The 26,168-nt window shown below is 38.0% G+C and overlaps 1 protein-coding gene across 2 annotated transcripts in view; it reads right to left on the reverse strand.

The window, feature by feature from the left end:
• Positions 1–259: 259 nt before the first annotated feature.
• The window catches only part of SPARCL1 (SPARC like 1), a 42,701-nt gene continuing 16,792 nt past the window's right edge, over positions 260–26,168 (reverse strand). The window contains exons 2-11 of one of the 2 annotated variants that reach the window (XM_006198178.4): positions 16,753–16,816; positions 13,760–13,936; positions 12,377–13,372; positions 10,995–11,067; positions 10,163–10,281; positions 9,584–9,704; positions 7,910–8,046; positions 6,001–6,149; positions 5,229–5,377; positions 260–733 (exon numbers count right to left, since the gene is read on the reverse strand). In XM_006198178.4, the coding sequence (XP_006198240.1) occupies positions 705–733; positions 5,229–5,377; positions 6,001–6,149; positions 7,910–8,046; positions 9,584–9,704; positions 10,163–10,281; positions 10,995–11,067; positions 12,377–13,372; positions 13,760–13,936; positions 16,753–16,806 (2,004 nt within the window). In that variant the 5' untranslated portion in view covers positions 16,807–16,816 and the 3' untranslated portion in view covers positions 260–704. The remainder of the gene's footprint in view (positions 734–5,228; positions 5,378–6,000; positions 6,150–7,909; positions 8,047–9,583; positions 9,705–10,162; positions 10,282–10,994; positions 11,068–12,376; positions 13,373–13,759; positions 13,937–16,752; positions 16,817–26,168) is intronic. The other variant, XM_072943143.1, reaches the window with a different exon arrangement.

A 26,168-nucleotide genomic window follows, 5' to 3' on the forward strand; every position in this document is an offset into this window, starting at 1 on the left:
TTAATTGAGCAATTGAATTCAAAATTTTTTCTGTTTAAACTTACATTATGGCAAAGGACATTTATGAACAACTGCCATTTTAACAACTAAGTATTTATTTCCCATAGGAAAAGTCACCTCCAAGCACACTCATACTTTTTTTTTTTTTAAGCGGTAGGGTCCAGGAAGCACAACTGTAACTTGATATGAAGTGTGAGCCCTGGGCTGGTCTTTCACATACAATTGTTTAAGTAAATGACTGGAAACAAATAGGCATTTGGATTTTTATGGACTTTTATTAGGATATTAAGATATTGAAAATAATATACATCAACAACAAAGAACATTATTTCACTTTTTTGAAGTGCACATAATACAGACAAAATGAACCTACTTTTTTTTGAGTTTTATCATTTTTAAGTATCTCATAATTGGATGCAGAGAGTGATGAGTTAAACTCTTGTTCACAAACAGTGAACAATGTTTGATATTTTGCATATATTGACTTTACTTAATTTTAGAGTTTTATTTTCAGAGTTTTATTTTCAGAGTTAATGTTAAATGCCTGGTGCATATACTGTTATCAAGCAGTGACTCTCATTGTCTTCTCAGACATGCAAGCATTTTGCTAAATATAAATCTACAAATATTATGGCTGCATGTACTTCAGAAGTGATAAGAACAGGGGAGGATGCTGGGAAGTTTGCGTTCTTTCAAATCTTAATTCAAAACAGGAGATTTTCATCTATGTCTTCTGTGAAAAACAAAAACAAAATACAGTTTTAGAAAGTAACCAGAATAGTAATATGAACAAACAGTGTTAGAGCTGGGGGGTCAGAGAAGCCATCAGTAAGGCCGTATTGGTGGTTCTCAATCCTGGTTATGCATCAACATCACCCATGCAACTTTAAAAAATATGTATTCTTGGGTCTCATTCCTGGCCTCCTGATCTGCATCCCCAGGGGTGGGCCAATGGCATGTATACATTTAGAAGGCTCTGCAGGTAGTTCTTATGTAGGTTGAGAACCACTAATAGAGGTGGTTGAGGGGAGGCCCAGCCAAGAAGAGCTAAGTACATTAATCTATAAGGGCTGCTAAAAAAAATCCAAATAAACAGAAGTATGATGCTAGTTAAATCAAAGTTCCGATCAAGTAATTGTAAAAGAACTTATTGCCACACCTGTGGAAGAAGACAGCTTCCTCTCAGGGATATAAGACCACTCCTTACCACCATGGCCCACCTCACTCAATAATTGTTAAACAGATGCTTAAAGCAGATTAATCTGAAGCATACTCAACTACTACCCTGTCTGGGATACCACGTAATTTTCCTGCCAGATATAAGTCTTCATCTTGCCCCAAAAGTGGGAAAAATTACAGACTTTTTGGTAACTTTGACTTTGGGTAACTTTCTTTTGAGCACTGGCTTCATTTGTAAGGTAGGGTTAATAGTCTTGCTCCTTATAAATTTACTTATATTCGCACTCCTGTTTTTTTGTCTTTTTTCTGTTCTTCAGATGAGAGATGTCCCTCCTGTTGACTTTGAGGTGAATCCTCTGCCTGTGCCCAGGATCTCTTCTCATCTTTTCAGAATTCTCCCCTATTTTCTTCTTTTTCTTGTTTTATGTCCTCAATCTTTCCTTTTTTATTTTTACTGGACCCTTCCCCTTAATGTTTAAATATGCTGCATTTCCAGCCTTGAGAATGTGCCTAGCACTATGTAGACCATCAGTAAAGATTTGATGAGTGAATGAATGAATAAGTGAACGAATGAGAGCTCGAGACTTCTTTATTCTCAAAAATGCTTCCCCGGGCTCTGTGTCCCTCTCTAGCTCCTGCCTGCCTTCAGACATTCACTCTTTAGCCTTTCTTATCTCCTGTTCTTTCTCAGTGTCTGGCTTGCATCTCTATCATTCTACCAAAACTCTCTCACCAAGGCCACCAAGGATATCCTTATTTCTACGTACAGCAAATATTCCCCGTCTTTCACTTGACATCTCAGCATCACTTAGCACTGTGTGCTTTTCCTCCTCCTTGAAACACCTCCTTAGACATGGCACCATCCTATTTTCTTTTTCCTTTCAGGAGACTTTTCACTCTTTTCTGGTGAACTGCTTCTTCCTTGTCTATTCTTTGTTCTTGGTGTTCAACCCAAGACCCTTTTCCATGTAACTCAGCCCATCTTCCTCAGGGAATTAATTCCTCTTCCCTAGTATCAGTTACTTTCTGTATGCTAATAATCTCCAAATATGTATTTAAATTCCGAAACTCTGTCTTGAAAAGCACAACCACACATTCTTCTATCAACTGTACACTGTCACCGAAGTACTTCAAAATTCCGTGTGTTCCAAACAGAATTTATCATTTCCTCCCAAACCTGCTTCTGTTCTTTAATTTTCCATCTCTGGAAGGTACCTCTATTTATGCTGCCTGGCCTGAGCGAGGAACCTAGGCGTGGTACTTCTCTTGCTCTCAGTCTCTCAACTGTCTGCTTCCTGTCCCGACATATTTCCTGTCAAACACTGTCTTCTTATTTCTCCATGCTATACATCTTGAATATGTTTATATTCTCAAATATATCTATAGGTTGCTTTTTAAAAAATGTATTTGAGTATGTTTACTTTTCTTTTTCCCCATTATAACTGCCCTAATTCATGTTCTCATCAACTCTGTCTGGATTTACTACAGCTTTTCTCTGGCTTATGCACAATGTAATCAAAAGAATCTTTATTAGATACAAATCCAGTGAAATCACTCCCCTATTTAAAACACTTGGTTATCCTCCAGTACTCTGAGGATAGTGTCTCTAAGTGGCTTAGCAGGACCTGCTTATTGTGACTCGTTTCCACTATTAGTCTCACTTGGAAGGTTTTCCTAAGATTAACGTGGATATATGTCAACACATGGTATGTCATAGGTAATAAATAAATGAGACTTTCACCTCTTAATTGAACCCCATTTTTACACACAAGGAAAATGAGATTTGCTGAGGTTAAGTGGCATGCCCTAGTTCACATTAGCTAGTTAATGACAGAGCTGGGATATTTCAGCACATCTGGAGATGCAAAGGAAGTTAAAATTCAGGACCCCACTGGCTAAAATTTATCTTATTCTGTGGATTTCTCAGTCCTGAGAGAATGAGGAATATGCTTACAAATAGACATTAGTATTATTATTATTTTTTTCTTTTCCTAGCTGTATCTCAAAGCAGTAACTTGTTTACATGTTCTGATTGAATACTTAATATCTGCTTTATTGGCTTACTCTGTGATAATTCTTTCCCTTCTTCAAAATAACATAATCATGGCCAAACCACAGTGAACAAACAAGATCATTAGGAGTTTTGTGAGTTACTGAACTTCAAGCCCTTCCTGCTCCTCCCAGTCACCCAGCACAGGGCTTGAGTGAGCCCACATGCTGAAGAGCTTCCAGAAGCCTCAAAAGGAACAGCGAAGCGCAACTGGTTTCCTCAAACGGCCTCTGTTTAAATTTGCCTTTGGGTCACTCCTTTATAATCATGCGCCATATAAAAGAGCACACATAAATATGTCCTGTCCCAGCTAAGTTTTCCTCTTGATAATGGTGGAGGGAAGGGGATAGGGTGGCTGTGCTTGGGTACATTTTGTCTTTTTAATATGGGACCTAGAAAAAACAGTGTTAGTCACTTTTAGGGATACATTTGAATTTGTAAGTACTGTGCTTAATAGAGTAGATTTAAGAAAGGAAATTGACATCATTTGCATGGGTCAGGGTCTTAATAGCATGTTAATTTCCCATCGATGTTAATAGGATGGAGACAGCAGTGGTTGTCAGCCTCCACAATGGCCCCCAGTGATCCCCACCTCCTGTGGTCTCCTCCCATATTGTAGCAGAGTCAGACTGAGTCACCAACAGAAGATGGCAGAAGTACCTCACTTCTGATAGGAGATTCTAAAAGACATTGTGGCTTCCGTCTTGGACTCTCTCTTTTAAGTCTCTCTCTGGTACAAGATACCATGTTATTAGCAACCCATGGGAAAGGGCTGAAGCCTCCTGCCAGTAGCCATGTAAGTGAGCTCAGAGCAGATTCTAAGCAGTCCCATCCAGGTAATCTACTGGATTCCTGATCCTCAGAAACTGAGAGAGATTTTAAGATTCTAAGCTTTAGTGTAATTTGTTGCACAGAAACAGACAACTAATACACAGAACAAGATGCTTACAAAAATATTCATTCTTTGCTCGTTTCATTTGTGCTTATTTCACAGAATGATATTGTAGAGGAAAGGGACCTTTTCTGCTTCTCTGTTTATCAATAAATAACTGAATCCTGATACTCCAGCTTTTTTTTTTACAATTTCAAGGCATTGTACATATGCATGAAGAATATTTTTAAAGTGAAGGTCACACAAGTTACCTCTTTGAGGGGAATTCTGACTGTTGATGAATTTATTTTTTGGCTGCATATTCATCCTACATGTATGTATGTTGTAAACATATGTATTAAACCTCTGCTTTGGAGAACTGATGTTCACTGTTGCTTTATATTCTGCAGTTTTGATTGCTCATCTTTCAAATCTCAATTATTAAAAACATGCTCATAGAAATCAACTGTAACTTAGGAAAAGCAAAGGAAGTAGATTAAGACATAACCTAGCAAAACAAATTCTCAATTTAAATTCCTTCACTGTAGGAGAAATTTAAATTAATCTATCTTTCTTTCTTTCTTTCTGTCACTGAAGATGCAGGAATGGATCACTTTTGGGTTAAAGGAATAACTTCTGGGCATAACTGGTGAAAATCTGTAATGTGCTAGTGCTAATAATGTGCTAATAAATTCTGATATTCTTTTGGCATCTCCTATTGTCAGAATCAGGCTTTCTGTTTTACTCTTCACACTTTAGCCCAATACCCAGGTTAAGGAAGGATATAAAAAACCTTTCCTTCTTTAGAAGGGTAGCCTTTTGGGATTTGGCACAGCTCTCTGGATTCACATCACTTTCTTAGGCTTAGCCAACTGCTGAGACCTCAGTGCAGTTATTCCAAATGTTTACTCTTGCTACCCTTTGAAAACAGTATCATAAAGGAAGTAAGAAAGAACCTTGCAGTGACAGCAGTTCTCCCTGGGACGCTGCCACCTTGTGGTCTCTTGGTCTCTAGGTCTCTAGGTCTCTAGTTTGCACACACAGCAGGACCTCTCTGTGAGGACTGCGGGGCTTATGGCTTGTCTGGAGAAGAGGACACCACTCTCCCTGGACTGATAATGAATTTACCTTCTTTAATTTCAAAGCAGAGGCCCCACTCCTTCAGGGTGATGTGCTTATCCTTGTTGGGGTCACATTCTTCAAAGAAGCGCGTTATGCAGTGTTCCATGGGCACCAGAGATGCGCGCAAAGGAGCGAGCTCAGAGTGTGTCAGGACTCTGCAATGAGATAAATGGCAGCCTATTAACTGAGTAGCTTATGTATGAAAAGTTAACTCAGGATCAGCAAGGACATTTTTCTTCCACAAGGTTGCTGAAGATGGCAAATAAATAATACAATCATGAGAAGCTGCAAATGAAATAAACTATTTATGGGTAAGATAGACAGCTTTTGGGGCGTCAGTTCACAAGGTTTCCTTCTTCACTAGGAACTGTCCTCCCTCCACTCTAAATTTATAGGGGTGAACCCAGCAATCATATGAGTACAGCCTGGCTCTTACCACCAGCCACACCTGATTGTTCCAGATGTAGGCACTTGACCCAAGTGGGGCCAATCAGATTATCTTGAAGGAGATAAGAGTTGAAAGGAGAAAGAAAGAGTTGAAAGAGTTTTTGTGGGGGGCTGGACCCTAACATGTAAACTTGAGAGCTGTGGCGTGGCCATATTCTGTTATTTTCAAAGCAGCTTTGTGTTTAGACACCTAACCATATTTGTTTGGCATTGTTGTGTTCTGAAATGGAACTGGGAAATTTCCTAAACCTGTTTTTAAAAATTTTCTGTATAAATAACTAGACATGATATCAGGGAGATGACATAGTAATGACAAGGTGAAAGTTTTTACCTGTCCCTAGGATGTTGGTCAAGTTCACTAAACTGCCAGTGCACAGGATACACATACATGTGGTAGTTTTTCTTAAAGTCTCTTAAAAGAAGGTCAATGGAATGGTCCCCAGCCAAGAGTCTCTTTTCATCCAGGTAAATTTTCTTGACCTGAGATTCGGAAGGGAGAAGATCAATAGAGAATCAGGCAAGTGTAATGGAATTGTCACTTGCTAAACTTTACTTGAGGAGTAATCCTAACATGACAGAGGAAAACAAGCCCAGAATGTTATTTGAAAACAAATTACACTCCTTGTCGACACTACAGCCTTTCTTACTTCTACATGGAATAATAGCTAATATTTTTTTAAAAACCTGTGGTTTTCAGAATATAAATCTTTTTTGATCTTTTAACAAAGTAATATTCATCACATTTCTTAAAAAAATACTATGAGGTTATAATGAAAAGGGCTGAACTGACCCAGACAAAATTGTTTATTAGTGAAAAGTCCTGCTCTCCCCCCATTGGCGTACTCTGTTTCTTAATCCTGTATGGATTTCTTTCCAGTGACTGCTTAGTCTCAGGTTAGCCCTGGTGTGACACTGTTTGGCATCTCCATTGAAATTTCCCTGTTTTGTACCTAATGCTCTCAAGGCTGTCTGTGTCGATGCATTGTTAAAGAGAAAAGACAGAAATTTTGGGGGGGCAATGCTTATAAAACTCATAGCTTGTGACATTACCCATTATTTCAACGAGTAATTGGAAGCAAACAGAACAGAACTTCTGCTTGTTCCTGTGAACTCACCTACCAATTTCCCTCCTTGTTAATATGGGAACTTGATAGGTAGGTAGGACTCTTGAATTCACATTCCTCTCCACTTGCCACCCTGTTTCACACTTTGCCTTTTCAGCAAAATGCTTCCACATCTTTCCTCCTATTCTCTTTTGAACCCTGTTCACTCAGGCTTTTCTCTTCCCCATTCAGCAGAAACAGCTCCTGTCAAGGCCAGCTATGAGTGCCACATGCCAAATCAGTGGCTAACTCTCAGCCCACATCTTAACAACTTGTAAACAGTGTTTGACACAGTTAATACACGCCCTCCTGACTATTTTATTTTTGTATAGCATGTTTCATCCCACCTGACATAACTTATACATGTATTTGTATAAATGTTTACTTGCATATATTTACATATTTGCATACATGTATATAGAAATATATTGGTCTCTTTGCCTAGAATTTAAGCTCAGGAAGGCAGAGATTTTTGTTTGGTTCATTTCTATATTCCTAGCACATAAATCAATTTTAGGTACCTGGGATGCACTGAATAACTATCTGATAAATGAATTTTCTCTGGGAACTTCTGGAAGCAGTATTCTGCATTTTTAAATCTTAATATATTACTGACACTTCTAGTAATGGATTTCCCATATATCGTAAGTCTGTATCTCGCCTATGAAGGCAAAAATGTTGTTTAGATTTAAATAATATGTCTGGGCCCACGGTGGATGGTATATAGCTCAGTGGTAGAGTGTGTGCTTAGCATGCACGAGGTCGTGGGTTCAATCCCCAGTAACTCCATTAAACAAACAAACAAACAAACCTAATTACCACCCTATTTATATATCTGGGCCTGAACATATAAATGCTGAATTGAGGTTCATTTTGCTCAGTAGAGCCTGCTCTAGGTATATGTTCAAGAGCCCTTGCTCAGGGTATTCCCTTTGTGTAGGAATGGGGTGGTTTGTCTGTGTCCCAAACCTTGTGACATGAATGATGACCACTAGTATTCTGTTAATCCATATGTGTTACCCAGATGTATTACTTATATGCAGAGAGAGGAACCCCACCTCCAACCCCCTGCCCCTTGAAACCTTTTTCCTTAGGCCTGAAGACAGACGCTTAGGCAGCTGACCATGGATAACTTACTTTATTTCTCTGCTTCTCATTTAGATATCCAGCGTGTTCAGGGTTAGGCTCATAAAGCTGCATAAGGATATTCTTGAGCCAGTCTCTCATCCTTAGAGGAAACTGGGTCACTTCAAAGTCTGTGCAAGCAGGAATAGCTGTTCCAAGAGAAAGCAAATTGATTTTATTTTTTGGGTCTTACTCTTGTCCCATGAAAGTCCTCATAAACAGGATGCTTAACAGTTTCCAGTAACTAACAGCCCCTCCAACACAACAGGGTTCCTTAACCCGGGTGGCATAACAGAATTTCCAGGAGTATTTTAAAAATGCCAGATGCCAGCTTCCATTCAAAGAAATAATGATTTGATTGGTCTAGGGTGGAGCCTCGGCATCAGGATGTTTTAATCGTTCCAGAAGTGCAGGTAGGGCTGATTTGATGTGCAGGTAGGGCTGAGAACCACTGCTCTAGAATCAGAGAGTTGGAATTCAGAGGTGGAGGTTACAAGAGCTATTTATTACGGGAAAAGAGAAAAAAGACAAATTAGCTTATACCATGGTAAGAATGTTAAATCTCAGTGGCTTAAAGGAACAAAAGATTATTACCATTTTTTCAGGCTTTTTGAGATATAATTAACATACAACACCATGAGTTTAAGGTGTGCAGCATAATGACTTAAGTATACTGTGTAATGATTACTACAGTAAGTTTAGTTGACATTCATCACCTTATATAGTTACTTTCATTTTTTACCCCTTGTGGTGAGAACTTTTTAGCAACTTGCAAATATACCATACAGCAGTGTTGACTATAGCCGTCATGTTGTACATCACGTCAAACGTTTATTTCTCCATCCTGCTACACATCCAATGCAAGATGGCAGGAGGGCTCTGCTCATCGCAGTCTCTTTGGTGCTTAGGATGGTGGAGATGCCACAGGCTCAACACCATCTCAACATGAGGTGAAGGGAGCATGGAGAGCCACACACCAGCTCTTAAATGCTTCTGCCCAGAACTCACATGGATGATTTTTGCTCAGATTTCATTGGACAGAGCAACTCATGTGGCCACGTCTAACACCAAGGAAGCTGAGACGTTGGGTCTTTTTGTGTGTCAGGAAAGAGAGGAGAGGTTAGTGAGCACTGCTAATGTGGAGAATCACTTAGAGACCAGGAAATCCAAACACAATTGAGAATATCCTGGGAAAGGAAGATGATTTTTAAAAATTCTGAAAGAATATGTTATCATCAAAACTTCTTGGTGGAGGCGTAACTTGAGAAGAGGACAACTAATTTTACAAAATTCCAATGACTCATCTCAGTTACTGAGTGGGTACCATTATCACACTGGTTTTGAACCCTGGCTGCCCATTAGGGTTGCCTAGGTTACTTTAAAAACAAATGAGAAAACAATGCTGAGGTTCCAACCTAGTCCAATTAAATCGGAATCTCTTATAGTTAAAGCCTGAAAATTATTCTTCTAATTAAAAAAATGTCTTCCCAGTTATTTTAATGTGCAGCCTGGATTCAGAACTACCTTTAGCTTTTTTTTGTTATTGTTTTTTGTATATATATGAGTATATATATATATATAATTACATATATAATATAATATATTATATTATATAATATATATATTACTCAGATTCACTGAAAACCCTTTCAGCAACAGTGGTTGGCAGCAGTGATGGACTCTTACATTTGCAGGCTCCAAAATAATCCAATTGCAGTTGGTGCCCCTTTTTGGTCCCCTCTAGTCTGCACTTGGTAGCAAAGAGATGACAGGAGCTGGCATAGGTCTGATTGTCAGTGCCACAAACCTAGGAAAGACAAGAATGAAAAAAAGCTCAAATCTATGAATGTTCATTGGGAAAACACTCTGCTCCTTAAAGGCTGTTTGACGAACTGCTGTGCCAAAGATGTGGTCGGGTAGGTGAGGCCATTAAAATCATAACTGTCCCACTTGGCACGGAAGTATCAACTCAGTTATACCAACGGTGATGACAGTTTAGCTCTAGATAAACTCAGTAGAATAAAAATTGCAGATGTTCCAAGGTTAAAATGAGTTTTAATTTGGATTCTACGTCAATGCCGTTGTTTTAGCGTGCAGTTGAAATTCTTGTTTTGTTGGCATTTGTTTCTGTTGACTATTACTTAAATATTAGATGATAACCTGGGAAATTATTATTTTTTAAACAAAGATTTCAATTGCAAATGACTTTCATTCAAATCACTAACTGCTTGGTGTCCCTTAAAGACCATTTTGTAGAATGCTTACTTGGTCAAGGAGTTTTGTAGGAGGACAAGTCACTGGATCTTGGCAAACACAATGGGGTTTTCCCTGTTGATCAGCCTTGCAGATGTGTCCTCTTTTACACTGGAAGCTCATGCAAGAATCTGACAGAAAAGTTTGGACAGGAAACATGGACAAAGCTAAATTTAGTATGTAAACTCAAATTCATCGTGGCAATTAGTTCCATTTTCATTACTGAAAAAAAAATTGGGAAAACGTTAGGCGTCTTTTTAATGGATGTGTTAATTTTTAGGTGGGACTCTTTGACATCAGACCGTTTTACACAAAAGTCTAGATTTCTGTGCAGTTTGCATTGTGGATTTAAAAAGAACAAACAGCTCTAAGCTTTGCCTGCCTGTAGCAGTCATAGTCTGATGTTTATAGTGCAATGCTGTGCAAGTTGGCCCAAAGTTAATTAAATAAGCCATAAGAATTTTATTGGTTGAAGTTCAAAATTTTATGATTGAAAATTAGGTCTCAAGTAAATATGGGATCTAAATTCAGTGGTAAATTATGGATTTGAGAGTAAATAAGGTAGAATTAATTATTCTTCTTAGATGCAAAAGAGAAAAAGAATTCTAGTGTTTGCAGTAATGCTGCAACCGGATTTCCAGTTTGTAAACACAGTTACCAGAGTTGTATATCAAATGCGCGCAAGAGAATGTCAACAATTTATGGGAGCATTTCCTTGGGGAGTGGCAGGGAGAGGGAAAATTCTGTACAGTAGCTGCAAATGAAGAGGTGGGGATAGCCCAACATGGCCGATTCCATCTCTTCCTTGACATCGTCACAGACAGCTTGCTTAGCTGGCACTCACCAACACCATGCATCCTCATGTTGCCTTCAGTTGAGCTGTCATCTTCATTCAGTGAGCTCTCTACTTTCTTGGCCTTTATAATAACAAGAGCAGAAGTTGAAGTCTATTTAGGGGAAAGCCATTACATAATTTACATTTCCACTGCACACCCTTTCACAGAGCTTTTCATACCCAAATCATTTCAATCTCAGGAGACACCAGCCACAAATGTAGAAGTAGACATAACCCTTTGAGAACAGGAGCCATTTTTATCTTTATTAACTGGATTCAGTGCTATATCTCTAGGGATTACCCAATAGAAGTTGGAACTAACATAAGAAGCAAGGTTGGAACCTCCCCTTTGGGTATGGAAAAGCAGTAGAAATGTAATTTTACCATGGGATTCTGTAGTTAAGACATGATTACATCACTAATCTCTGTGGAGCTGTTAGGAAAGTTTTCTTATCAGGTTTCTAAAGTGTCAGAAAACTCCTACCTTAGCTTGGCAGCAGAGTTTTTAGGAACTGAAGTTACGATTGAACTTGGCCACAAAAAGCTATGTCAAGTGCTCCTGGTGGGTGGCTGCCAGGATTTTGCATGAAAGCTCCAAATGACTAAACAACCAAATAAAAATACGCTTCTTCCCTTCCCCAACCCTGCTGCCATTTCTTGGTGATCATTTTGGTGTGTGTTTCCGTAATAAAGTTGTAGCTGAAGTCATTGTTCTTTACCTTTTTGGCTAAATCGATAAACATTGCTGGATCTTTTATTATGTTAGAGGTATTTTGCTAGACATTGGTGATTCAACTTGACTGTGACCTGGAACCTGCTCTCAAGGCATTAGAGCAGCAGTTGTCATGTCTCTACCATCTCTCATATCTGTCAGAATTTACCATTCCAGTTAGTGCCAGGTACTTTCAACTGCCAGTATCAGCATCTCTGTGCCTGGAAAGCTGTGGCAGTCTATCTGGCCTGCTCTTTTAACAGGCAGACTGGAAGTGCTGAGAAATTAACACCCTTCATGGTAATTCTCAGCTTGTATAAAAGCCACCGCTCCCTCACTCTCTAAATGGCATGATTCAGAGGAATGTATTTTACATGGCTTTAATGATGTACCTTTGATTAGCTTCCTTTCCTTCCTGTGTCCCTTCTCCACTTCTCTTTGTTCCCTGAACTTCTCAAACAAACTACACTAAAGTCCAGGGTGTGCTTCTAGGGGAACCCAAATAAAACAGGCATTTCCCCCCAGTGATGGAGATGGAGATGCAGAGAAAAATAATTACAACATATTGGAATAATGTACTGATAGAGATAAGCATAAGAGATTGCAAGAGCACAGAGAAAGGTCATGGCTATTTTTTTGATAAAACACTTTATCAGGCAATCACTATAAATAATCTCACCCCTTGGTTTTCTACAGGTGCACTGGTATCCACATTCTCATTCTCATGTGCTTTTTCTCTTTGCTCCTCATATTTGATGTGATAATAATTGGATTGAGCTCTTTCATTCTCCAGGAAAGCCTCGCTTGGGGTGAAGTAGTCATCACTTGCATTGTATCTGGGGCCATCATCACCATCACCATCAACCCCGTGATTTCTGGGCATGATGTTACCATCATCAGTAGGCTCCACCAGCAAAGGCTCAGAAAGAGTCTTTTTACCCGTCTCCTCATGGTTGCTGTTAACTTCAAGGCCAGGCTTTCCTTCTTGGCTCTGCCATTCTGTATCTTGATCATGTTTATTGATTTTTGACACAGTTTCCTCTTTCATTTCTGCATTGGAGTTTTCCTCCTCTTGTTCTTGGTTACCCTGCTCAAATTCATCTTTCTTCACCTTGCTTATTTGAGTTGGTTGATTGGACTCTTCCAAAATATCATCAGATTGGGTAATGTCTTCTTCCTGCTTGCTGTCAGAATGCTCCTTGGGAACTTCTCTCTCCCTTTCTTGGTTATCGTTGTGGGTACCAACTTCACCTGGCTCTTTTTCCCCTTCCTCTTCTCCATTTGGAATATTTGGATCCTGCTCTTGGCTTCCTTGATCATTTAGGTCTTGGCTATGTTTGCTGCTCCTGTTGAACTGAGGATGTGAGTCATTTGTAGTTTGTTGTTGGTTTTCCTCTGTCTTTGTGATGCTTTCTTGTTGGTTAGAATCTACAATGGAGCTAACATCATGACCAAGGAAATCAGTGATCTCTGGGAGTTTTTCCTTTTCAGGCTCACTCATATCTTCCTTTAGGTCCAATGTACCTTCAGTTGGTGTATACTCCAAATTCGCTGGTAAGTCACTTTCACTTTCCTCTTGATCCTGTAATCCCAGGTTTTGGCCATAACTTGGGTCTTGATCTGCTAACTGGTCATAGTTTTCTTCCTCTGACTTTAGTATTGAAGATTTTTCAGGCTAAAAAGAAAAAAAGCTTATTATTGAAACAAATGATAATGTGATATCTGTATCATATTTAGAATTCATAAGCCAAAATTCAATATTCATTATTCTTTTTCTTCACATTATATCTTGTAAACTTAATTTATGATGTTCTTCACATTCAATAGCTATAAGTTTAACCTGAATTTGAACTTTGTGAAATGGAACGATTATGCAGCACCTCAGCCCAAGGAAAACTCATTAATTGTCACAGTTCTTCTAGTGATAGGAGGCAGTTGATGAGATCATATCTTAAAAAAAAATTCAACTTACAGTGAATGAGGTAGTCTCTTTGACCATGCTTTAAAATTGAGACCTTTGGAGACTTAACCAATTTTATTAGTACAACCATGTGACTTGTACCTTATGGTTGGGATGGTCTTCTATGGATACTGCAGTTTCCTTTTCATTTTCTGCATCTTCAGCCTTTACAGTGGGAACTGCAGTGCGCTCAGCTGTTACCAGCATTTCAGTCTGTTGGAAGGAATTCAAGGAATCAGCAGTTGGGTTGGAATGATCAGATAGGAACCTTGCTTGTGTCTGAAAAAAATTAAAAACTGGTTTGTGTTATTCATGTCTAGATGTTAATGTTTAAAATTTCTAGTTACTGTCTTGTCATCATTGTTAGCAGTAATATGCTTCTTTCGTATCATCAACTAAAAGATATTTTCTAGAAGTTTAAAGGGAACAAGCAAATGAAACGAAATCCGAATCATGATTAGGAAAATGTTACATATGCAGAGATTGTGAGAAAATAGAGCAAAAATGATTTCAGTAATAGCAACCTTTGATTTTTAAATTATTTTCTTTTTTTAACTTTTAAAAAGTATTTATACTTTATAATTTTGAAAAATGTTGTTTAGTAGAAAGTTGAAATTAAATTAACCATAGGATTTAGTGTTGTACATTTTCTTAACTTTTAAGTACTCATTGATAATTAGCAGAAAAAGTTACAGATTTTTTACTCAGGATTTGTGTACTTTCCTAACATTATTGGTCTTATATTCATCAAGAAATCATGTCATACAAATAATTCAATCTAGAACTAATTCAAAAACTGTGTGGAAAAAAAAAACTGTGTGAAACAGACACCAAATGTAGGAGGGGTGAACAGCTAGGGAGTGTCACTTCCTCTAGAGGAATGGCTCTATGTCTAGCAAGATTGGAGGCATACATGAAGAGCTGGGCAGTGATGCATGATGGAGAAGTTGAACAACTGGACTTAGAGATAAAGGGCCTCCCTTCAAGTCTTGTCTCTGCTGTTTACTGTCTTTCGGTGGTTTGACAAATTGTTAATCTCTACTCCCTCATCTCTCGAGGTGAAGTGAGCAGAAATATCAAGATAAAGCTATGTATATAAAGCATTTTGTGAATTTTACGGGGGACCCAAATGAAAAATTACTCTAGCTAGTAGTAATATACAGTGGTAATAATAGGAACTGTCTGATTCCTTAGGCAGGTATTCATCACAGATCTTTATTAGAGAGATTCTGTGGACACTCAGATGTCAGACAGGTCCAAGTGTAAGTCTAAAACTCAGATTCTATTTGGATGGACTCATCTTTACTCCATTAGCAGGTCCTGTAGGGCTGATTATATAATATAAAGAAAGCCATGGAGTATAGGATTTATTTTAGATGTGATTTGCTCTCTTGCTTCTTATTACCTTTTCAACTAAAAGGAATAATACTATTTGAAAACTCTTCCAAAGAAGCCATTTTAAAGAGGAAAATGGAGAAAGAATGGTGGCCAGCTTGGCAAGTTGCTGGCAGGGGCCCAATGGAGGACAACAGTGGAGGAGATTTTAGGCTTATTAGTGGAGAACTGCTCCCCGTCCCTGGGCCCTTCCTCCTCCCCCACTCCCCCTCAGCAAGCTGGAAGAAATGCATAAAAAACATAGCAGCTTATCTTTGTTCAGAAATTTTCAGAAAGTGAAGTTCTCTTTCATCACTATGTCCACAGGTATATTTTGTAACAACATACTCTCTGGAAATCTGTGTGGAGTCTCCTAACTACACAGAATCCATTTACTTCTGGAGAATTCAGGCAGGAGGGGAAAATGACACAAGCTTGTTAATAGGTAAATCCCTGGAGAAGTTACTTCGCTTTTTAGCATTTGATGGGGTCTGTATGAGAACAGATTGTTCTAAAAAGGAAACATCTGGAACTTGTCTGTATGCAAGTGTGTCATTCAAACATTTGGTTCAAAGACACTTTGATGACTGTTTACATGATGGCAACAGCTGCAAGGGTAAAACACATTTTCAGGAGAAAACAATGGTTCTGTGGGAACTTATGTGCTGAACATAATTTCTTCCACTTTTTTAATTTCAGAGGACAATGTATAATTCCAGCTGGAGTAGCTCCTCACTACTTAAGCATGATTCTTAGCGGTGGTCATGAATTCTGTTTTCTAAGAACTGCTTGGGCTGGGTGGCATGGTGTTAGTCTTTGCTGACACAGCTGTTAACCAGAAGCTAGCTACCAGCTATCCAGAAAGTAGGACAGAATTGTAGATGCAGTAGAGAGGGAGGGAGAGAAAGGACAAGAGATAAATTGCTCTTTCTGTTTGAAGGAGGTTGATTTCTCCATTTGGTGAAAAGGAAAAAATTGGCATCAATCCTTTAGTTTGATTAAGGATGATATGGATCATTTGGGAGATAGCCAAATGATCATCCAACCATAGTTTCATTAAACAAACAAACAAAAAGTCAGTTTTCATGTATTTTGAGGCTGCTGACATAGTTTCAAATGATCCAATTTGCTGATTTATTGCTGTGTGAATGGCAGGGCCAGTTATATCTGACTGTGAAGAAAAGAATGTTCTAGTCCTGTCTGCTTTCAGCATGTTTGCTTGGACAGATCCCCAAGGATGAGTTAGGAGTCAGTTTATGGTTACCATACCCTTTCCTGTCCCTGAACTATTGGTTCCTGTTTTCATTGCAGACTCAGAATTTCTCAGCCAGTATGTATTGATCTTGAAGAAAATGCAACTGGAGAATGTGGGTATTTACCCCAAGATTTCTCATATTAATGTGATGAGCTTCCATCAGAGAATTTATTTCTTCCTGTTCTCTTGGCTATTTGGGCATGTTCCCTGGATAATAAACTGATAGTCAACACTTTCAGCTGCATTTTTAATTGTATCTTACAGAACCTGATAGTTCTGAAAGAAATATATTTTTAAAAAGTAACATTTCATTTTTTCTAGTCATTCATTCCCTGCTTGGGAAAAAATAATATGATTAAAATAAAAAAGAGAATTTCAAATCACTTTATAAGAACTTTTTAAATGAAGGATTTCTAAACTAAATGTCAGGAGGGAGAGATGTAGTAACAGAAGAAAGGATACTTACCGGGATTGCAGCTACAGTTCCCAACATGTATAGGAAAAAAAGCATGGTCTTCATCTTTCTAGACCTGTAAACCAAGAAGATAATTAGCAGTGGTGGTTAAAAGTTTTCTCATGAAAGATGAAAAGATACTCCTGAGATTGACAGTGTCCTCTGTTTTTAAGAGGGATTGTTGTCTTTGTGGACTAACATGTCTGAAAAGACAGATTTATGACACTTTTTACCCGATTGTGTCCCTGTGAGAATACCTCTTTGATTTTTTGGCCCAGCCGTGTTTGGTAGAACTTGTCTGCTGATGACTATGCTTCCTTGGATAGAGGCTGTATGCAGATCTTGGGTCTGAAGATTTGTGAGTGTTCACAGTGAAGGGGAAAGTCATGGAGTGAAGTAATATAGCGTGTCAGGTTTGGATAAAACAAACTTCCCCTCTGGTGTTGAAGAAACTCATATACTCAATACAGATTTTGGGGAATGAGACATCAGACTGCCCTATAGGGGCCATCCATGTTCATCTAATTTAGAGGTCTCACTTTGGCAATCTCTGACTTGGTAGTGGCCTGCAGGTGGGTTCGATTTGGCAGGCACTGTGTGTTTATTTTAAAATCTGGAGCTTTCATGTAAAAACTCAGCTTTGCAGTTTCTCTTGAACCATTGGGCCTCTTAGCAACAATGGGCCTTCATGGCAGCCATTGGCTGAGTCTGAGTAGAGACTCTCCTCTATAAGTGATGCTGCCATTTGTACCTGATCTGCCTCATTTTTGTTATTTGTCTTGCATTTGAGTTTAGCTAGTTCCATGTGACCTTGTTTAGTTTAGAGATGAGACAAGTGAGGCTCAGTAAATTGGCCTTCAGATGAACTCTCTTAAAGTAGTGGGCTGTCTACATTTTCTTGCAGAGTATCCCTAAGCTTGGTAGTCTGAACTCTGACTGAGATTAGGGGTACAGTTTTTATTCTTTAGTAGAGATTCTCTGGATCTCCCAGAAATAGAAAATGACTCTTTCAAATTATTTTTTGCAATCATATTTCTATGCATAAAAGTGTCCATAGAGCTTTAAATAATACTTTGACGTTTATAAAGAAAATGATTAATTTCTTCTGCTAGTTACCTCAGTATTTTTAAAGAAGTGCTTAAGTGGATATTTAAAAAATCTATTAATGTTAAACATTATTCAACTGATTTAATACTGTAACAGCTATCACTTCACACACACACACACACACCACATGTACTTCTTTCTAAAATAATTATGTCACAATTCTTATTTAAATCATTATTTAACATTTATGACAATGTAAATATTCTTCACTGTTGAGACAAGTAGTAATTTCTTGTGTTGAGTCATACTTAAATTTCTTCTCTTGAACAACATTTTGTTTTCGTTCAGACCCAGAAATTGTCTCCCTTTTTAAAGGACTTTCCCAAGTAACTATCACTTATTCTTCTGAAATTTTCCAACAAAATTTCATTTGAATATAGTAACAACAACTACAAAACAACAACAACAAACCTATATCCATAAGGAACTCCCCTAGTCCCATATGCCCCCTTGCATATGCCCTGCCCAGAGCTGTGTTTCTCTTGCTCCTTTTGGCTGAAGCACTATGGGCAGCTGCACTGCTTTTCTCCTGGGATCTCTAGTCACCTCCACCCTGGGAATTCCCTTTGCTCTCTTCTCATGTTCAAGGTCTCACTACTTGGATACCATATGTTTCTCTTTTTTGGTGTTCTCCCTCATTTTCATGGAGCACATCCTCCAGAAGCTTTCTGAGAAACAGAATATAGGAGACAGAATTTTTGAGACTTTGCATATCAGAAAAACATCTGTGTTTTGTCTTTCACTTGATACATAGTTTGACTGGGTATAAAATTTTAGACTAGAAATTTTTTTCTTAGAATTTTAAGCTTGTTCCATATTCTTCTAGTTTCCAGCATTGCTAGTAAGATCTCCAATGTCAGTTTTCTCCCCAATTTTTAAAAATGAGAATTTTTTCTTTCTTTCTGCAAGTTTTAAAGTTTTAATATTTATCCCTAGTGTTCTGAGATATTACAACCTCTGCCTTTGTTTGGATTCTTTTTTTCTTTTTCTTTTTTTACTTTTAAGTGGTCATCAGGCCCTTTGAATTTGGAAATTCATATATTTCAGTTCTGGGAGATATTTACATCTTAATTCTTTGCTAATTTTTGCCCCTCTATTTATTTTTGTCTTTTCCTTCTGGAATTCATATTAGTTAAATGTCCAAATTCTTGGGTTGATTCTTTAATTTACTTACCATCTTTGCTCCTGTTTCCCATCTTGTTTATATTATTCTGGGAAACTTCTTTAATTTTATCTTTCATGTCTTCTATTGATGTTTTTAAAAAAATTTGCTCATACATTTTCAATTTCTTATTTCCTAATGGTCTCCTTTTTTAATATTAACTTTTTCTTTTCTCGTTAGTATGATATATACTCTTATCTTTTTGAGGATATTAATCAAACATTTTGAAAATTTCTTCCGCACTCTACATTTTCTGTTTCCATATTATTCCTTCTTCTAGTTTGTGCATTTTGGTCTTTGTTTTTCATGTTGAACGCTTTCCCCAAATGTCTAATGTCTTTGATTGTCTGGTAATGTTTAATAGTGATTCACTAAGAAGCCAGTCAGAAGTTTCATGGGCAGGGCTTGTCACCTTGGAGAGCTTGGATAGGGATGCTGAGGCAGGAGTCTAACAGTTTTGATGAGGCATCCCAAATGTCATTGTCAGATCTTTTCTTGGGGAGTTTTTTTCTTTAGAGGATTTTCCTATCGATTAACTTGTTGAGGAGGTGGGTAAAAGCCTGGTCGCTAGCATTTTGCAAGATGACTGAGTGGAGGGACTGGAGATCTCTCAGTGCATATATGACTCTCATTTAGTCCCCGGGCTCCTGCATGACACCACATCCCACCCTCCCCTGTGCCTACCTTGAGTCCAGGGCCAGAGAACAACCTGCTCTCCTGTTTAGGGTGGAACGGGAGGTCCTCCTGGCTGTGCAGGCATGAAGAAAGATTTTGGGTCTTTTTTATCTGACAGCCTTTCAACAGTCCTCCTGATTTCAGCCTCTACCCTCTGATCGGCTTTTAAATTACCTGCTGCCTCCAATTCTTTAAACTTTTCTGGATTCTGCAGTGTGAATTGGCCTTCTTTGTTTCAGAAAACCCATAGGTTTAAGCTTTCCATGTTCTTTCAGTGACTTTTCCATCTTCTAAAAATTTGCTGATATCTTTTATCTTTGTCTCCTCCTTTTTTTTCTTTGTCATTATGAGTTATTATTATTATTATTATTATTATTATTATTATTATTATTATTATTATTATTATTATAATACTGGAGTTTTAGCAGGGAGTAACAATATATACATGTCTTTTGTCCACCCAATTTAATCAACAGATGTTTTTCATTTCTTCATCTGATTTGCATTATTATTGTTATTATTATTATTATTTAGGACACGTAATAATTACTATAGCTCTTTGGTTCTAACTTAGCAAATCGAATTTTTATTGAAGAAAAGGAGGCTATATGTGCCAAGGCAAACTTCCTTATCATGTTGGAAACAAATAAAAACACACTTCTGCCTATCCCATTATTCAGATCCCACTGGGTGGCCCTCTTTTGGATCCCTCTGAAAAGGACCATACATAACAAATAGAAATTCAGAGTACTACGGTGAAATATGTTTACATCATTCATATCTTTAAATAAACATTATTTAGAACCAGTAATGGTATATAAGAGATACTAGAATTTTACATGATCAGAGTGCCTTGGGCTTACCAAACAAATTTACAAATGGAATATTATCTTGTTCGATCTTTGCAGCAACCCAAAATGTAGTAGAGGAAGAACAGGCCTAGAAAGGCTACGATGTGACATGCTGGGGGTGTCACAGAGCTATTAAGAGGGGGAACTGGGCTTGAACACAGCTTTCCCGGCTTCTGCTCCAGCACTTTCCCAGCTCTTTTGCAAATAAAGATCTCCATTTACCTCTTACCCAGAGATACAGAAAAGAAGAAAAAATAAAAAACCCAATCCAGTATAGAGAAAAATTTAGAATTCACTCTGAGTTTTTAAATAAGAGTTCCAAACACTCTAAGGTTTAAGGTTTTACATACTTGGCAAAATACATTTTTCTGTGTTGCTTGTCATAGAAGGTTGGTTGTGGTCTTTGATATTAGAAGTCCCTTCCACATGCATGAAATCCTGGATTCAACCCCTAGTACCTTCACTAAAAACAATCAATAGCTTAGGGTGAGAGGTATAGCTCAGTGGTAGAGCATGTGCTCAATGTACACAAGGTTCTGGGTTCAATCCTCAGTGCCTCCATTAAAGGAAAAAAAGTCCCTGTCAATAGTGCTCTTTTATATCTTTTTGTCTAAACAAGGAAAAAGCATAAAAATTAAATTTCCCTTGAACCAATAACACGTTTAAATAAAAAACATACAGTGCACCACCCTCCTTTCCCACAAAGACTCGTGACATTTCAGTTGTATTAAAAGACACCTTCTAGTGAAAAAATAAAACTGTCATGAGAGCTAGAGTCTGGCTTCAGCACTGTCCCTGACTAGCCAAGAGTCCTCAGTCAAGTCAATTACCCTTTCTTAGATAGTTTTCTTAGGTAATGAACAATGAAGAGGGTGATCCTCCAGCACTAATATTTCATGATTGTAAAATTAGAAATAATTCTATGAATTTCATGAATCACAAACTGCTTCTATCCTTTTTCCTTAAACTACTAAACCCTCTAAAAATGTATTTTATGATTATATTGTATGAAAAATATTTTATACATGCTATTTAATACTTCAAGGAAATAAGTAGAATCTATTTTCTACCTCTATTATTGATAATTTAAAATATTTTACTCTCTTAGTAAATGCTAATTGTAAAGAGCCATTAAAAAATTCAGTTTCCTTCCTCTATCTTCTAGAATTTAACATTCATTCATTCATTCCACCAGTATTTATTAGATTTATGGAACTCTAGTCATTCATATTTTAGATCAGCATATTATTACTATTTTAATGTTTTAGAAAACTGTTAAAATATAAAATAGTATAATTTAGTGCAGGGTCATTTTATCTTGGCACTGTTAACACTTGGGCTGGATAATTCTTGTTGTGGGGGGTCCTTTGGATGTAAGATTGTAAGATGTTTGGCAGTATCCCTTACTTCTTCTACCCACCAGATGTCAGTAGCAAGTCCCCCATTCTTCACCAGTTATGACAACCAAAAATGTCTCCAAACATTGCCAAGTAACCCTGGAGAGTAAATTCACCCTGACTGAGAACTATTGGCTAGTGGGATGCCCAGCTATCTGGTTAAATACTATTTCTAGATGCGTCTTTGAGGGTGTTTTCAGAAGAGGTTAGCATTTGAATCAGTAGACTGTGTGGGTGGGCTTCATCCAATTTGTTGAGGGCCTGCATAGAACAAGAAGTTGTAATATGGGAGAATTGGCTCTGTCTGCCACTGTTTGAGGGGGGACATTGGTCTTCTTCTGCCCTTGGACTGGAACATACATTAGTGCTCCTGGTGCTCAGACCTTCAGACTAAGACTGTAGAGTTACATGGTATCACCATGTTTACTGGGTTGCCAGCTGGCAGAAGGCAAATAATGGTACTTTATCAGTGTCTATAATTCCATGAGTCATTTCCTTACAAAAGATCAATCTCTCTCTATAAATAAACATAAACAGATATATATATTCCCCCTACCCAGAACCCTGATTCATACAATAACTAATTCAGTTTTGTGAAGATTAGAAGAAATAGTATTTGTAAAAATGTGTGATACCTAGGAGGTGGCCAATACATTTTTCTTCTTTCCTTTTTCATTTTCCATAAAAATAAAAGTGCTATTGTTGGATAAATAACTTAGAGCCTCAGAAAATTATATAATTTAAGTGTTGCTGTGAAGTTAGAATAATTTTCCAGTGGAACATTTATAGTCTCTTTTGCCCACTCATTTACCAAAGCTCCCTTTAACTCCAGGATTCTTTTCTACATTCATCACAAATAACAATGGAATTAGGCTAAGAGGCTGTAACTGCATTTCTTATAAATGGTAGTAACATAAAGGGGAAGCAAGAATCATCAAACGTGTTGTGGGTTTTAAGGCTAATTTCTTTCTGATTTTAGTTTTTATAGCAGTATGTATAGCTAATTAAATTTGAGAAAGTATTTCCCTTTAATTTGATCAAAGGATCTCACAAATTCCCTTCACTTTCTTAAATCTAATGCAGCTGAATGAGTTAAAAAGAAATATGTGTCCTGTTGGCCAGAGCTCACATCACTCATTCACTCTTTCACTCATTTATTGAGCACTTACTAGACACTGCATAGGCACAGGGTCCCGTGCTTTCTGTCTTGAAGAGTTATAAAGGAAGAAGTCAAGTAAATTGATGATTCAGTATAATGTGAGCAGCATGTACTTAATGCAATGAAAATACAGAAAGAAGCATTTACAATTAGGTAGTTAATAGTGCTAATATTTACTGAGTTCTAAGTACTTAAGTTATAAGCACTGTTCTGAGAGTTTTGCACATACTAACTCTTTGAATCTTCCCAACATTCCTACAAGGTAGCATTTTATTCTCATCTATTTACTAGTAAGGAAACTAAAGTTAAGCAACATGTTCAAGGTTACTCAGCTACGTAGCAGAACCATTATTTCAGACCTGGCCATTTGGTTTTATGTCTGTCTTCTTAACCACTGTGCTATACTGCCATGTATGGAAAAGATTTTCAGAGAAGGTAGTTCTTGATGTGAGGTTTGAAAAACCACTCACTCAGTACTAGTTAGCTGTATGAAAGATGGAAGGGCAATCTAGAGGGTGAAAGCAGCCCAGGTGAAGGTCCAGAGACATAAGACAGAATATGTTTAAGTCACTAGGGTGTTAGTGGGTGAAGTAGAGGGAGGCAAGGCTCAAAACAAGGCAAGTCTTTGTGCATTAAATTCAGAATTTTAAGTTCCGGCTGAAAAGCTATGGGAACTGAATGACTGATTGTAAGTTGGGGAGTGATATAATCAGATTTGAATGTTAGGAAGAGTCCTTGGAACAGCTATGTGGAGGACAGATCCTCTAGAAGTAGAAAGTAGGAAGACTTACGAGGAGGAAATTGCAATATTAGGTCAGAGCCTTAAATGTTGCCTCTGGCCTCTGAATGGAAAAGAGAGGGATAGATCCAGCTTGTACTGGCTCATGAGAGCCAATTGTTAAATTTCTGGGAATTTTGTGAGCTGGCTATTAAACAAAGCCATCATTAAAAATTAAATTATATACACTTTAATTATATTAAAAACAAAAGAAATAAATACTCAAAACTCACTGCTTTATATTTACTTTACTACATTTACTGTCACTTACTCTCTTGACCTTATTTATGCCTATTGTATCTGTAGGTGGATATACTATATAATGCGTGGTAATGCGCTTCTCTTCCCAATTCTGTTCAGTGATGTCATGTTAATAGCTTGAAATCAGCCATGGTGGGAGGATTATACCATGGAAATCATCAAATGCTACTAATCCTCCTTTCCCCACAAAATCTGGTTGTTAAATACTTGCCAGTATAACACTGGAAGTTCTGAGAAATATTTAAACATAGAACAGATAAGACTTACTAACAAATCATATGCTGTGGGAAGAAGAGAAGGAAAAGTCTTGGACTATCACATTTCTAATTTGGGCAACTGGGTAAATGGTGGTGTTAAAACTAAGATAAAGGATTATAAGGGGATCTGGTTTTACAAGAAAGATGGTGAATTAGTTTTTTGACTTGTTGAATTTGAGTAGAGATGTACCTGGATAAATGGGTCTGGAGGTAAGCATAGAGCTTGAGGCTACAGATATAGTTTGGGTGCTTTTAGCACAAAAATCTATACGGTGAGTAGAACAGAAGGCAAGAGCCAAAATCCTAGTGGGTGAAGACCATTAGGTGCCATTAGAGGATGGGAAGAACTAAACATACAAAGGATGGGGGAAGGGAACGTCACATAAGAAAATGAAAATGTTAAATGTTACAGAGAGGTCAAAGTAAACAAGGCTGGGCATTGTCCACTGTCTCTGGAAATGCAGAGGTTATTGGAGAGTTGAGGGAGAATAGTGTTGGTGCAGTAGTGTTGGTGGAGTCCAGTCTTCCATGACTGGGAAGTAGATAGACGTAATGGAATGAAGACAGTGAATGTAGACCACTCTTAAGATGGTTGGCTATGAAAGGAAGGAGAGTAAGATAGCTTAAGGGAAAGTGCAGTCACAAGAAATGTTCATTTGTACTCAAATGTGGTCAACCAAGTATTTCCTGTGCTGAGGGGAAAGCATAAGTGATGAATGAGAAGACAGAGGGGAAGAGAGGAGATGTGGTAAACAGTGATGGCGCCCAGTGAAGTGTACCTCCTGAGTTTCATGCCCAGTGACTTTGCCCTTGGCTTTGTGACTAGTTCTGGCCAGTGGGACATTTGCAAGTATGATGCCAGCAGAGGCCTGGGAAGCACTTGCAGAGTGGGATTTGTCCTCCTGTGGAAACCATCTGCCATGCTGTTCAAAAGCTTGGACCACAGGCTAGTCCAGACCGCTGAATGGTTAAGAGAACCCTGGAGGATGAGACCATGTGGGGCAGTTCAGCCCCAGCTGAGCTCCCAACTACCTCATGAATGACTCCAGACAAAGTCAACAGAAGAACCACCTAGTTGAGCTAGTACAGATTGCAGAGTCTGTGTGAGTAAGGGGACTGGATTTAAGCTGTTTAATTTTGGGGTTGGGTTGTTATGCAGTAACAAGTAACTGAAATGGGGGAAAACAGAGAAGTTGCCTGAGTTATTGGGAAGGCAATATTGCACAGTGATTTAAGGCATAGGCTCTGAAACAGGATTTCCTGGGCTCTAATACTCAATGTTTATAATCTGGGATAAATTACTCGGCTTTTTGGAGCCTCAGTTTCTTTAGCTGTAACATGATGATGAAGATTAAATGAGATAATAGAATCTCAGTAAGCTCTTGGTAAGTATTTGCTGGTCTAATATTAAAGCACAGGTGGAAGGTGTAACTTTGAAGAGAAAGAGGGATTCTTTGTTCTTCTAGACAAAAGGGAGGAAGGCTTAACTGTAAGGAGGTGTTGAGGTAAGGCACTGAGAAATACCAATTCATTAAATCGGACTTAGTTAACCTACTTTTACTTACATAGCAGTCATGATTTTCACAGTTTATAAAATATTTTCCTGTATACTGTCTCATTTGACCCATTAAGGAAAGGAGGATAGATAACATTTAACTATAAAAAAACAGAAGCTTGAAGAATCTAACTTATTTGGCTAAATGTGCAAGGCTTAAGAGGTGAGCAAGGACTAGAACGCAGCAGTGTGGATTCAGAATCCAGGTTCTCATGTGGTCTCACAG

The sequence above is a fragment of the Vicugna pacos genome, chromosome 2, assembly GCF_048564905.1.
Source record: "Vicugna pacos chromosome 2, VicPac4, whole genome shotgun sequence".
Classification (NCBI taxonomy): Eukaryota; Metazoa; Chordata; class Mammalia; order Artiodactyla; family Camelidae; genus Vicugna; species Vicugna pacos.